The sequence below is a fragment of the Ambystoma mexicanum genome, chromosome 3p (assembly GCF_040938575.1).
Source record: "Ambystoma mexicanum isolate Mex_15411 chromosome 3p, UKY_AmexF1_1, whole genome shotgun sequence".
Taxonomy (NCBI): Eukaryota; Metazoa; Chordata; class Amphibia; order Caudata; family Ambystomatidae; genus Ambystoma; species Ambystoma mexicanum.
In genome coordinates, this window is record NC_090925.1 from 143,852,059 (window position 1) to 143,866,606 (window position 14,548).

At 44.6% G+C, this 14,548-nt stretch overlaps 1 protein-coding gene across 1 annotated transcript in view; it reads right to left on the reverse strand.

The window, feature by feature from the left end:
- Positions 1-14,548, reverse strand: part of LOC138580171 (killer cell lectin-like receptor subfamily B member 1B allele A) — a 613,615-nt gene that overhangs the window by 113,299 nt on the left and 485,768 nt on the right. The window contains exon 5 of the mRNA XM_069650501.1: positions 8,056-8,162. Within this exon, the coding sequence (XP_069506602.1) occupies positions 8,056-8,162 (107 nt within the window). The remainder of the gene's footprint in view (positions 1-8,055; positions 8,163-14,548) is intronic.

Sequence of the window (14,548 nt, forward strand, 5' to 3'; positions counted from 1 at the left end):
TTTTAAGCACCGGATTGTTCCCGATTTGATCAAAACTGTAGCTACTACTCCTTTACTGAAGATGCCTAAACTTGACCCCTTGGAGCCTAATAACTTTTGCCCTATCACTAACTCATTATTCCTCTTGAAGACTTTGGACAATGTGGCATCCACCCAGTTCCAACTCTCCCTCGAGGAATCAATGTTTACAGCATTCTATGCTGTCGGGCATTCGATCGCACTATAGCACAGAAAGCGCTATTTTGGATCTGCAGTCTCACATGCTGGCCCTAATGGAGAGAGAGAGGATGGGGCTTCTCATTCGCAGCATTTCATCTGCTTGATCATCATTGTCTTGCAGATGTGCTGCAAAGCACTGGTAACTGCTCAGAGGAGGCCATACAATGGCTTTCCTAATTTCCTAAAAACAGGAAATCCCGTTTTTGCTGGAAAGAGACAGCTTCCGACACTATGGATATTGTGTATGGAGTTCCATAGGGGGCTTGTTCGTCCTCTATTCTTTTTAACGTTTACATGAAACCCTTTTTTGACTTGTTAGAATTGAATAGATATTTTATTTCTATCGCGCTCGTACACAAGTGTTTCGGAGCGCGACAAGGCAAGGGAGAGAACAGGGGAGAACAAAACAACGATCTTACTAGGCCCAGTGACACAGTCCAAGGAAGGGGGTAGAAGTGGAAAGTGCGGAGCAAAGGAGAAACAGATAAATAATAATAAATAAGAAATAATAAAGGCAACAAACAGTGGTAGTGAAGCCAGCAAGTGGCAAGTGCTGGGTTTAAGGCAGCAGACAGGGTAGGTCTGATAAGTGCAGGAAGAAAAAGGGGGGACTGTATGGGCACAGATACAGACCCCAGAGCAATGGGTGACCCTTTTTTTTCCTGCACTTATCAGACCTACCGAGCCTGCTGCCTTAAACCCAGCACTTGCTGTCTGCACTCCCTCTGTTTGTTGCCTTTTCATTTATTGATGTATTATTATTTATGTTTTTTTCCTCCCTGCTCTGCACTCTCCTTTTGTTCCCCCTTCCATGCACTTCACCCTCTCCCCCTCTACCATGCACTTGCGCATTCTCAATGTCACTGGGCCTAGTAAGATCATTGTTTCTTTTTCTTCCCTGTTCCTCTTCCCTTGACTTGTCGCACTCTGAAACACTTGGGTGTGAGCGCAATAGAAATAAAATATCAATATCAGTGCAGGAGTATGGCAGGGTGAGCAGGTACCTGGGCCCGGAGGACAGAGGGTTGCCAGGTGCATGGTGCCAAGAGAGAACAGATCAGCCGGGGAGAGTGGGGCCAAAGGCAGAAGCAAAGAGGAAGGTCTTGAGGTGCTTCCGGAACCGGAGATGGTTCTCCTCAAGTTTTAGAGTGGCAGGGAGGCCAGAGGGAGGCCCCAGCCGAAGTCAGAGATCTACGCACAGCTCATTTCTTTGAAAAATGACAGATCCTGAGGGAGTTAGAGGTAGAGGAGCAAAGAGCTCGAGAGGGGAGGTATTTGCTGAGAGATAGCCGAAGGTATTATGGACCCAGGCCCCAGAAAGCCTTGTGGACAATGCAGAGGGTTTTGAATTTAATCCTTGCAGCCACTGGGAGCCAATGGAGGGATTTCAGAGCTGGAGAGATACTATCCCAGGGCTTGAGGCCAAGGACAAGTCTTGCAGTCCTGTTCTGGATTAGTTGTAGAGGGCGGAGAGTAGAGGCAGGTAGATTTAGAAAGAGGCTGTTACAATAGTCCAACCTAGAGAGAACCAGAGCTCAATGCTCAAGAGGTCTACTTCGTGAACTATGCAGATGACACTCAGCTGGTATTGAAGCTGAGTGGGAACTATGCATCTGATCTGGCTAGATTATCATCAGTATATAATCTGATCAAAGAATAGATGTCTAACAACTGGCTCTGTTTGAATCCATCTAAAACAGAGTTTATGATCTTTGGAAATCCACAACTAAGAGCCAAACTTTGTCCAGATTATAACTTCATGAATTTGGAAGGCTCTAACATCGCTATTAGTGACAAGATTATAACCCTAGAGTTGTGCTTTGAAGCACCCTTAAACTCAAAATCACAGGTGGATGCTAAAGTTAGGAACTCTAAGTACCACCTTAAGGTTTTGAGACAAGCTACGCCTCTCCTGTCGCAATAAAATCAGGAAATGTTGGTGCAGGCCATTATGGCCCCTCGCATAGACTACTGTAGCGCCCTATTGCTAGGCGCTAGTAAACAATGTACAGCTAAACTTCAGTTTCTTCAGGATGAGGCTGTCAGGATTATTTGTGACATCATGAGAAAAGGACACAACTCCAGCAAGAAAAAATTTGCATTGGCTCCCAGTGGCCGCAAGAGTGAAGTTTAGAGCCCTCTCAATAGCGCACCAATGCACTTTTGAATATGCACCTGCCTATCTGAAAAACGACTTTCCCCTTATACTCCATCAATTTCTCTTCGGTCCAGCTCTCTAGGCCAATTGACAGACCCAGGTTTAAAAAATCCAAGGGACTTGGAAGCTCTTTTGTGGTGGGTGCAGCATCTGCCTGGAATACTTTACCAGGAACTATTCAATTGTAATCTTGCTTTTTCAAATTTAAGAAACAATTGAACATCTGGCTCTTTGAAGGAAACTGTTAAAATTGATCATGCTCAGGTTTCCCTTGTCCTGTTTTTCAAAGTCTTTTTGTGTTTGTGTACTGCGCCCTGATGCCTGCAGCCTCTGGCATACTATAAATATATAAATAAATACATTATTTCGAATCCAGCAATTAAAATTGTTAGATGCAGAGCAGTGAATTCAGCGACATTTGTAGCAGAATTGGTAGGGAAAGACTGTACAACGTATACTGAATGTTATGATTACATTCCGCGTGTTAGAGAAAATGCCCATGGGGTTTCTTTATTGATGGTCCCTCAAAAATTGACCAAACAATGGTAGAAAGATAACTGGATCAGCAGTAGTAAAGCTGAACCGTGAAGGTGAATTTGAGGTAGTGACAAGTGCGAGACTGCCTTCGCATTGTTCAGCACAGGCTGCAGAATTACTGACACTTATCAACGCATTTTAGAGATAAGAGGATGAAGAAGTAACAGTGTACTCTGACTCCACCTTGGTGACGTCAACCATACACACAAGTTTGTCACGTTGGAAAAGGAGGGCTCTCACTGCGCAGATGGCTCAGCAGTGCAACATGCACCGCTATTGGACAAGCTTGTTTAAGTACTAAAGGTTCCATTGGCTATTGCAGTCATGAAGTGTGCAGCCCATACTAAAAGGGCAGATTTGATTTCTCACAGTAACAAAGCCGCCGAAGTAGAAGCATAAAGGGCAGTATATTTCACAAACATTTCTGATTTTGACGTAAAGTGTGTTAAACAATTGTCAGGAAGATGCATGATAATGAAGGAAGGGTTTAATAGGTTATCCATTGACAATCAATTGAGCTGCAAGGTCGAGCACCTCAGGAAGAATAGGATCTTTGGGAAAAAACAGGGGTTTTCTTTATCCCCCACTGAGGTCTTACGGAGACAGGACAGCACTGGAAAGCCGGGTATTTCTCTAACATGATTAAAGGTGACACTGGAGCAGCTTCACTACCCAACGCACACAACAAAAGAGAGTCTTGCTGCCATGATTGCAGAAGACTGGTTCTCACCAAATGTATTAGAACACGTGGCACAGTTTATTGTGATTTGCATTAAATGCCAGAAGTGCACAGCAGGACACACTTTGAGAACAGTAAGAGGAGCAATCCCAAGGACAAGTGGTCCTTTTCAGCATATACATATAGATTATGTGGATATGTTGCAAGTATGCAATGGATACAGGTACATGTTAGTGGTAGTTTGTCCCTTTTCCAGATGGATCAAGGCAGGACCATGTACGCACCCCAATGCCACATGCACTGCCAAGTTCGTCGTGCGTGAGGTGTTTCCAAGATGGGGTGTGTGAGAAGTCCTGCAGTCTGACAATGGACCTCACTTTGTAAATGAACTATCTCAGCAGGTCACTCTTTCATTGGGTATAACACACACATGTTCATCTGCTTATCATCCACAGGCCAATAGTGTTTGTGAGAGATTAAACTGACTCCTCAACGAGAGGATAGCTAAAATAAAAATTACCTTAAAAAGGGATGGCTACATTGTCTGCTTTTTGCTTTGTTTTGACTGAGAAATCAGCATGGTTCAGATCACCATCGGACTCCTCATGAGTTGGTGACTGGACGTCATATGATAATACCGCTTGCTCCTCCCATTCAAACAGAAACCGATGCCCATAGTGTAGCAAAGGCTTTAGGTGATGAGATGCATGATTATTTGACAAATATGACAGCTAGTGTTTCTTTTATTTCTCAACAGATCAAACATTGGAGGGCAGGGTTGGAGAATATTGAAGAAGATAGCCAAACTGATGATCTTAGTAAACTGTTAAAACAGCCTAGTTTGTACCCAGGGGACCAGGTGTTAGCACAAAGTTTTGTGCGCACTCGGAATAAGCCCTGCTTTAAAGGACCGTACCTAGTAGAGGAGGTCACACCGACAGCTGTTAAATTTAAATGTAAAAGTGCCTGGCTGCACCTGAGTGGTGTAAAGCTCTAGAGGAGAGACCCATATACCTCCAGCAGCCAATGACAAAGAAGCAAGAGAAGCTCTGTGTAGGTGGACCAGATTGGCGACCAAGGGCACGGACAAAGAATCGACGAATTAACAATATTCTGGAGCAAACTGACATTACATAGAGCTTGATAGGAAGTGAATGAATTCGCTGCTGTTCCAGAAACTCTTTCAAATGAACTAAAAACAGATTATACATAAAAAAGAGACAAAGAATGCACAACATATTGTATGCTGCTTGAAATATTATAGCAATTTTAGAATAATGTGCCAGAAACTAAACAATAAAACGTATACAAATATCACTTCATGAAACCCATAACTGTAATGGTGTGCACAGTTTTCACTGCTCTGTTTTCCTATATTCTCCAGACACGTTGGGCGGTAAGGGATACCGGGCACCGTTAAGGAGACCGGTGCCGGTAAGCCCTTACCGCCCAATTCAGAGGTCCCTTAGCGGGAGCCTCAAAGAACGTGTGGTCTGACCACACGTCCTTTACGGGTCCCGCTAAGGGACCAGGCCGCTAATAACGGTACCGCAAATTGCGGTACCATTATTAGCTACTGCCCCATTCCCATTGAGGCCTATGGGGGCTCAAATGGGAATGGGGAATGGCATTTGGAATGGGGACTTACCGGGTCCGCCTATGGCGGAATATCCCGGTAAGTCCCCACTCCACCAGACCGGACCCGGACACGATTTTGGAGGCAGTCATGGCGCTAATAGCGCCATGGCTACCGCCAAAGTCGTAATGAGGCCCAGAGTCTCACTCTACCAGGAACACTGGGGAAGAGAGAACTCATTTCTCCATCACAACTGCCAGCATTAGGGAGACAGAATTTGCAGCACCTGCAGTCTTCAATGAAGGCAAGGGAAAGGATCCCAGCACTGCTTCAAGCAAAGGAGAAACTTTTTTTCAAACTTCCATTTCAAAGGAGTAATGTTTAATACATACAAACCAGCAGCTCCTTCCTAGCCAGCAACAAACACAGACTGAAGTGGGATCAAAGATGGCACCTCCTCCATTTAAAGACTTCCCCCATTAACTCAGGACTACAGAGTATCCCTGCCATGCAGCATGCCCCCCACCCCGGCCAATAAGCAGGAATCTAGTCAGTCATGGCACTATATAATGGCCAGATCACATGACAGGAATGAAAGGGGGCATTTTGTGGTACAGAGAAGGTGAGTTGTGGTGTTAAAGAGGAAGACGATTGCTGGAACAGTGAGGAAGGTTGGTCAGCTGGCTGTAAGACCTAGCGTAGAATGCCAGATTGCAAGAGACAGAAGAGAGGAAGACTGCTGGGCTGGCTGTAAGACCTGGCGTGGAAGACCAGATCAAAGAACCAGAGAGGAAATGAATACTGCTGGGCCAGCTGTAAGACCTGGAGTGAAAGAATGGGCTGTAAAACCCAGAGAGGTGGTGAAGACAAAAGTTCTGACTAAGGGAAGTGTGAAAAACTAGAGGGTGTTTCACTGCCTAAATCCCGGGGATCCCCACTCAGGTGGCCAGGGCACAGCCATCACCTTTGGATGCAGACCATGGGGGTGGACAAGTGCTGGAGGATAACCTGGGTGAGGGGTCCTCAGGGAGTGGGGGAGGGACGTCCGATGGCAAGCATGGTATCCCTCCTTTCCAAATACCTCTGTCCCATCCTATTTTATAGGATATTCCAACTTCCCAGATCCCCCCCTTTTCTACACAAACACTGAGCCAAGGAAAAGGAGGTCTAAGGCTGAAAGGAGTACCGCCCATGCAATACATTGGACATGTCCCACTAACAAGATCAGGCAGGGTCTTCTGGGACAGTTCGACACAAAGTGTGTAGCTGTACCAGTGTTGAAGTGGAAGAGAACAGAGGGGAGCAGAGGAAAAAGAAAAAAGAAAAAAATACAGCGGGGAAGCAGCAAACAAAAAGAAAGGGCTGTGTCAGGAGTCCAAACCACCTGATGCGGAAAAAGGGAGTGGGGGAAGGAGAGTGGGGGATGTGGCAAAGGTATGACATCATTCCATGCGTGCAGCCCAGCTCTGATTGCAAATTCTTCAAGGGGAAGAATGCATTGTGGTGCCAAGGCTTCGGTCCTGTCCCCATCTCGGCGGGTACTCCCATAGGCATGGAGGAAAGGGGATAGGAGTTAACAATATAAAGCACATCCCATTTGTGAATTCGGGATGTGCTTTAAAATGTGCAGATATGCACCCCAATTTGTGCAAATGCACAAAGAGGTTAAAAAGGGATTTTGATTTGGGAAGATTTCCAAATTAATCCAAAAATAGGGGTGTTAGATCTGTTACAAGAACAAGTTAGGGACATAATCTCGGATTTATCAAGATTTAATTTGTATTCTGAAACTAGAATTAATCTGTTATTATGTTTATTAAATGAGGACTAGAAGTGGCCGGGTTAGAGAGATAAATAAGTATTGTTCCTGAATGTATGAATTCTTAACTTAATAAAAATACTTAAACTAAAAAGGGAATTTGAATGTATGCATCTATGATGCACATATTCTAAGGGTCTTTAACAATATGGCCCTACTTTTTATTGGCAGCAAATGAGGTGATGATGCATGACCTCATCGGTGCCAAAATAAGCTTTGAGAATTTGGCCCAATGAGTCTAAGTTCCCAGAATGAACTAAAAGAATCACATATTGAGAAACCCTGGCATAATGGCAAACTGAGCCTAAGTTCCCAGAGTGATCAGAAGGAATACATTTTGGGGAGAATGCCGGATGCAGGAAACGTAAAGCCAAACTCCCAGAGTGAACTAATAACGCCTTGTACCATTTAATATTCGGTCCACACAGCTGGCATGTACTGCGACAAATAAGTATTGAGCACCTATTGTATGATGAAATATTAAGTCAAGACTCCCAACACAAACTCGGACAACTGCCATCTCCTGCAATATATAGTCCGAAATCCCAGAAGGAAAAACGTCAAGCCTCAATGCCTACCTACTTGAGATAATAAAGTTCTCTTTAAATTTGATAACATTTGCCACTTATTATTTTACCCACAGAATGAGTCACCTCCATCAGATCTGCCTGTAAATCGTATGGCTTCTGAAAATTGTTGTGTAAAGTGCCCCATTTCGACCAGTTGTTCCAAATGTTTCATGGTGGAGAACCCCTGGCACGCCCTACTGTAAGGGGTCATGTTCCCTTGCTGTGTTTGGTCACTTTCTCAAATTCACGGTATCTGTTTCCTCCCCACTTGGTCCAAGGTTCACCAGCTGTAATTGCTACTCCGAAGCCAAAAATAAACATTTCAGAGGAGGGCCCTTGTGAATGGGGTCACTCGCAGTCATTTTATTCACAGATTCTTACAGAATATTGACAAATGTCACATACTAAATAGGCAACCCACTACAGAGGACAGGCAGAGCCCAGCTTGAGTTAGACTTCTGTATGCATATCATATCAAAACATTAGAGAGAGACTTACAGATTTTCATTCAAAGTAGATCCATTTACCCAAGTCCAGCGCCTTCCTGCGGTTGTGTTGAAAAGTCCAATCCAGGCATAGGACGTTATGTGTTGGTCTAACGAACGCTGTACATGATAAACACACAAGAAAAGTAACAGATTGGTTACATATGTCAAAACAGATACCAAATAACAGATAAAGCTAACTTGTTTGGGACACCCATGATTGCAATCTTCTATACAAGTTGAGGAATGTATATCTGAGAATCCCTGTATTATTCAGCAATGCTCAATGAAGAGGAACACTCTCATACTGAGCAATGGTGTGCATGCTACCTTAAACTGAAACTTGAGAGTATTTTGAAGAAAACCATAGACCATGGTGCTAAAATCACTGAGGAACTCAATGTGAATATGTGTCAGTGCCAGGCCTTACCTTCGCCTCCTTTTTCTTTTGAGTGAAAGTGGGTCTACCGTCTGCAAAAGCCACCTTCCCGTGTGGTTCAGAATTCGGGTTGGTGACCCCTGAGACGATAGCCCAAAAAGAGAAGAAAAAAAACAAAGGGAAAAAAGCAGTCTCTCTGTTCCAACGGAGTAGCAAGGGCAGATGGATCCAACGAGAACCTCAGGGTTCCATACTCACATGAGCAGGAGCCAGGTGGTAATCAGATAAGTCCAGAAGAACTCTGAGTAAGAATAGCAAGCAAAAAGGGGCAAGACACAGAGCAAAGTAGCGGACGGAAGAATGTTTGTTTATGTTTATGGTTATACATTTATAATGCGCGACCCGGTACCCACAGGCTTAAGGGCGTAGACAGAAAACATAAAAGACACACCATTGAACCAAGACTAACTTTGAATTAATGAGCTGAATAATCACGGATAGGTTCTAAGGAAAGAGCATGGGACTAATGGAATAATAAAGTTTTCAAATTTCTTTTGAAGACTTCTGTAGATTCAATGCATCTGATGTCAGGGGGAGATTCATTCCATGCCGCTGGGGCGGCTGCAATGAATGCTCCATTTCGGGTTTTGGCCAGCTTACAGCGAGGGATGATGAAAACATTTGTAGTATTTGACCTGAGGGAGCTAGTATGTTGTTTCCTTTTAATCACTTCCATTAGGTATGGGGGCATTTGACCTTTAAAGCATTTGTGAGTGAAGAGAATCAGCCTAAAGCGTACTCAGGCCTGCACAGGAAGCCAATGCAGGCTTCTTCTGGCGTCCAAGACTTGATCTCTACACCCAAGAATCAAGAAAGAGGAAACATTCATGCAATAAGGCACACCTTACTGTTCACTTGATCCACTAAAGAAGCGTTTTGGAACGGCAAACCGGAAATGGAAATGCCACCATGATGGGAGCGGCAAATGAACAGCTGCGGCCGCCATGACAGTGTGGGAACGAACGGTTAACGGTACGCTCCAGCCACCGAGAGCGCGTAGACCCCGAAGAGGTCGGAAACACAATCCCAGGCAGTGGTGGACAAGGTGAGGCATAACAATATGGTGGTAACACTAAAAACATACCATATTTTTTTATTTCACATGTATTTTCTTCCTACTTCCTAATTATGAGTTGAGATCACACTAGATATTTACTGTATAGCGTGGTAGGTCAGAGGTACAAGATGGACTAGAGGACATCAATGAACAAGAGACTTTTATTAGAAGAAAGGATGCATCCGCTAAACCCTACTTCTAAGATGAATTCCCTATTCTACAAAACAATAAACGGGTTCTCGTTAGGATGTCTTACAAAGATGCACTGTCCTCTGCCCAAACCTGCACTATCCTAACCTCCGCCCTGCCACTATGAAAAGAAAAAGAATAACACAAGCCCAGAGGTCAAGTCCTAAAAAAAAATCATTATCATACGCAATGGAATGGAAAACCATCAGAAATTAGCATGTGTAGGTGAAATATGCAAATTTCATTCAATTGGCTTTGTAAAACCTTACAAATTGCACAAGACGAATGGCATTCGACTTTCATAAGATGAACACACACAAAAAAAACAAGGGAGGAGATTTTCTTCTAATAATATTTTTAAAACTTTAAAAGGTGTGCATGTTTTAAACTCCAAGTAACAATACTAATATTTTCCATGGAACATGCAGTCCCGAAATGTGGCATTTCACCTTTAGTTCTGTATTGCATTTCATCAGGTAATATGGTGCAGTGATGAAGTGCCCGGGCTGTGAACCTGGCGATTGCGGTTCAAGGTCGATGGAAATTGAAATAAGGCATCAACGTTTTTCGTTTAACACATGGCCTCTAAAATACCTGGGGGGATGGTGTCTGCCCTCTGAAAAAAGTGGGTGGGTGCGGTCCACCCGCGTGTACCCTCGACTTGAGCCCTGCACAAGCCTTATTTCATGCTATCTGAAGTAATAGTGGCTGGTTATCTGACCCCCACCAAAGAGTTTGCAAAGTCTTTTCCAGAGTCTGACGAGTTACAAAAGTTCACACAAAGAAAGATGTCCCTCAATTTTCCTTTTGGGCAAAATTGCGGGCTTCTCAGATAGTTTGAACAGTTCCTATTGTTCGGGTGGTCAGGAAAGGTCCCAATGAGGAAGAGGGGTTCATGTTGTGTGTGCCATATTGGTGACTGGGGGAGAGGTAATGTTGGCGCGATGTTGCAATTTTATATGCATCTTGCCAAGTTAATGAGAATGGGATATCTGTTACTTTGTGTTTAAGTTGATACATTTTAGATTTGAAGGCACACAGCAAGATAAATATCAAAATCATTGATGAAATACAACATGGGTATGGTGTGCCATGAAGCGCCTGGAAGCTGGACAACGAGAAGCTTCATAATGCGCAAAGGAGATTTGTCATGAAGGAACCATGTGAAGAGGATGCTGTGTTTTAAAACTTGCATGCACCGACATACATATATTCGGGCTTAGAGGAATATAGGTTGAAGACAGTTTGGGGTACATGGGGAATGTAGAAATCTGTATGCCGTGTGCTTTTCGTAGTTTTGCCAGGCCCTGCAGTCAGGGGTTGCGAGGCAAACTCTGTATGACTGGGAAAACATTTTTGCAAGGTTGGAGGCCGAGGGATGGCAATGAGTAGCCGCGACATTATCAGATGGTCAGTTACAGCCAGGCTGTGTTTTTATGACTTGGCAGTATTGCGGAAAGGAGATGAAATCTTTTTAAGTGCATGGGAGCTTGTTATTTATTGTCCAGGGGAATTCGGCCATCTGTTCGTGGCTCAGTAATGAATGTGGGGTGAAGGGACACCTAAGGCAAGAGTTGACCAATACTTTATGGGTTTCGATTATTTTCTCAGATTGTGACTGGAGGCCATGCTTGTTGAATTGATAGTCATTTAGATTATAGTGAAACAAAGACGTCAGCAAGTCTGGGCAGATGAGATAGTTATCACCAGTTCAAAGTAAACTTGTTTATTCCCCCCTGCCCATATTGTTTAAAGTGTTCTTGCAAACCATGTGAAAATCACGTCTGGGGTTAGAGGGTTCAAGGCCAGCTGGAACATGTAATGAATTATGCTTGTGTTAAAATTTGTAACTGTGGGCCTCATTACACGGTAGGCGGTGAGCCATGGCGCTATTAGCGCCATGGCTCATGCCGGTAAAATACCGGCACCGCCTTGGCGGAAAGGGGATTTACCGCCCCATTCCAAGGTTGGAGGGGCGGTAAATCCCCTTTCCGCCATTGCCCTTCCCCATTCCCATTTCTGCCCCATAGGGCTCTAAGGAATTGGGGAAGGCGCTAATTACGGCACCGCAATTTTGCGGTGCCGTAATTAGCTCCGAGGTCCCTTAGCGGGTTGGATTTTAACGCCTGCAAAAAGCAGGCGTTAAATCCTCCAACCCGCAAAGGGACCTCGTAGTACGGTGGTAAGGGTTAACGGTCACCGTTACCATTAACCGTGACCGTTAACCCTTACCGCTGTCCGTGTAATGAGGCCCTATGTCATGATATACTATGATAAACTATGATATACTTATGTCATGGCCTACCATGGACAAATCCCAAAAATGGGTGTGCTGTAAATATGAGCTGATGATGGTAGTTAGATAAAGGTGACCAACGAGAACGTGAGAATTAGAGCAGATTGGATTTCTTGTGTATATGTTTGACCAATCATGTGGGGGGATGATTGGTAATAAAATATGTGGGGGTGTTTTAACTGTTGCAAAATGTATATAATGTGAAGTGTTTGTGTGGTTCAGGGAAACTTAGTTTGACTCGATAGCGTCACCTGGCCCCTCCCGGCTGTGTGTACAATAAACTGGCTTTATGAACAAACATGCACTCGCTTCTTAAGTGGTGGGCCTGCTTTGGGTTAAGGTGATTAGAGGCCCATCTGAATACTATTTTATTCTGTCTCTCAGGATGTAATCTTCTTGTTAGAATTAAAAGGTTCTCCTGTACTAGGTTGGTCGGTATTCATAAAAACCAAATTCTCTCTCCTCCTTGTAGGGTATTTCTATTCTCAGCATCTCATGGGCTCTGGGCCTCGTTAGCCCTGCTTGGGTTGTCGCTTTATCAACCCTTCTGTAATATTCTCATTCTCAGCCCTGGATGAGCTGCGGGATTCTCCAACCATACTTTGCTGTTCCTTAATGGTCACACACTCGAAGGGGATGTGAATTCTTAGCCTGTCATGGGCTATGGGCCTGCACAGCCCAGCTTTGCTTCTCATTTTGTTGCCCTTCTCGTGGGATATGCAGATTCTCAGCCCAGCATGGGCTATGGTCTGCTCAAACCTGCCTTGCTTCTCAGTTCTTTTCCCCACTCATGGCTTAGGCAAATTCTCAGCCTAGCAATGGGCTTTGGGTCAGTTCTTCCGTGCTTTTCTTCTCAGTTTGTTGCCCTTCTTGTGGAATATGTGTATTCTCAGCCCAGCTTTGGCTACGGATTTGCTCAAACTTGTTTTATTTCTCGGTTCTTTTCCCTTCTCATGGGGTAGGCACATTCTCAGCCCAGTGTGGGCTACACTGTGGCCTCACTGCCTTCCACCCGCTTCTTAAGAAATGCTGCATATCTGCTTTACAGCTACAGAGCTCTTTAGGGGAGGCGGTCCCTCTGGCATTCTTGTCCTGGCTCTGGTCTGTGCGGTAAGGTCTCTCATGTCTCTTCGTCCTCTCCAGGATTTCGGCGTTGGACAGGTAGGATGCCGGTATGCCATCTCTGGTGTGGCTTGTCGGACTCATTCAGAGGGATGCCTAGGGTCTCCACCCACCATGCTGATTGCATGTCTCTTCTGCTCAGTTCCTCCTGCGAGCGAGAGGCTCCCTCTTCTGTGTGGCTGCGCAAGCCGGCATTTCTCACTCCCCGGCTCATTCTTTCCTCCTCTGTTGGCGTCCAAGTATGTTTATGTCCCTCCCAGGAATGGAAGGGCAGATTCCATTGGTTCCAGTTTATTACGAGAGCACAGCAACAAATACAGGTCAGAAACAAAGCCATCTACTTTAAAAGGGCCCTGTACATAACTGCCATGTTCAACTGCCATATAACCAAAAAACACTCTGGACCTTTGAGTAAAGGGAGGTGATGCCCTCCCCCTTGAGGAGACAGGATGAATTCCCTGGATTAGTTACATGCCCCCTCCATTGGTTTTGAGCTCCTCCAGTCGACCTATTAGGGATTGTTTTGGAAAATCTTCATTTCCTTGTTCCTTTTCTTTCCGGTACTCCACAGTGAAGCAAAAAAGGTTGTAGGTCAAGGAACCACCTCATTACCATGGCGTTGAAGTCCTTTCTCAGACATATCCAGGTTTCTCAGACATATCCAGGTTAGGGCAGAGTGGTCGCTGATCATTTTTCTCCCTATCAAGTAATAACGCAGACCTGTAATGGTCCATTTAATAGCCAGGGGCTCCAAATCTACAGTTGCATAGGCTTGTTCATGGGTGAATAATTTGCTACTGTGTACAAGACTGGATGCTCTTGGCTATCATGCAGCTGTGTGAGCAGTGACGGCTGGTGAATTTTTTCATTGGGGGCGTAGATATTTCCCAGTAAACAATGTGTTGAGGTGGAGCCAAGTACCCCCACCCAACCTCCTCCGCCATGTTGCCTATATGTTGGGAGCCGGAGTGTGAGACACGTGCAGTACCAGTAAAACTACCTATACTGCAAAGGATCATGGAAGTAAGGTTCCCATTGAGGAAGCCATACATGCACTATTGAATATATGATGGCCATTTGAATGAAATCCCGAAGGAAGTGGGAAAAACAAGCGAGGGAGCAGACTGGTGGTGTCATATGGAAGCAAAAGCTGATGCAACCGTACAAAGATTGAAGAGTATAAGCATTCTATAGGATCAAAGGAGGAGGTGTTACAGATGAGCAACATTTTGGGCTCGATGCTCATGCTACAAAGATAAAAAAGAAGATATTAAGTCATTTTACAATTGTACAGTTGCAGTACTGCAAGCAGACAAAGTATTCCTGAGGCTGGCTACATAGTGAATTAGATTGTGGCGATGCGCCAATGTAAATGCATGGGAATGTATGGACTACAGATATTC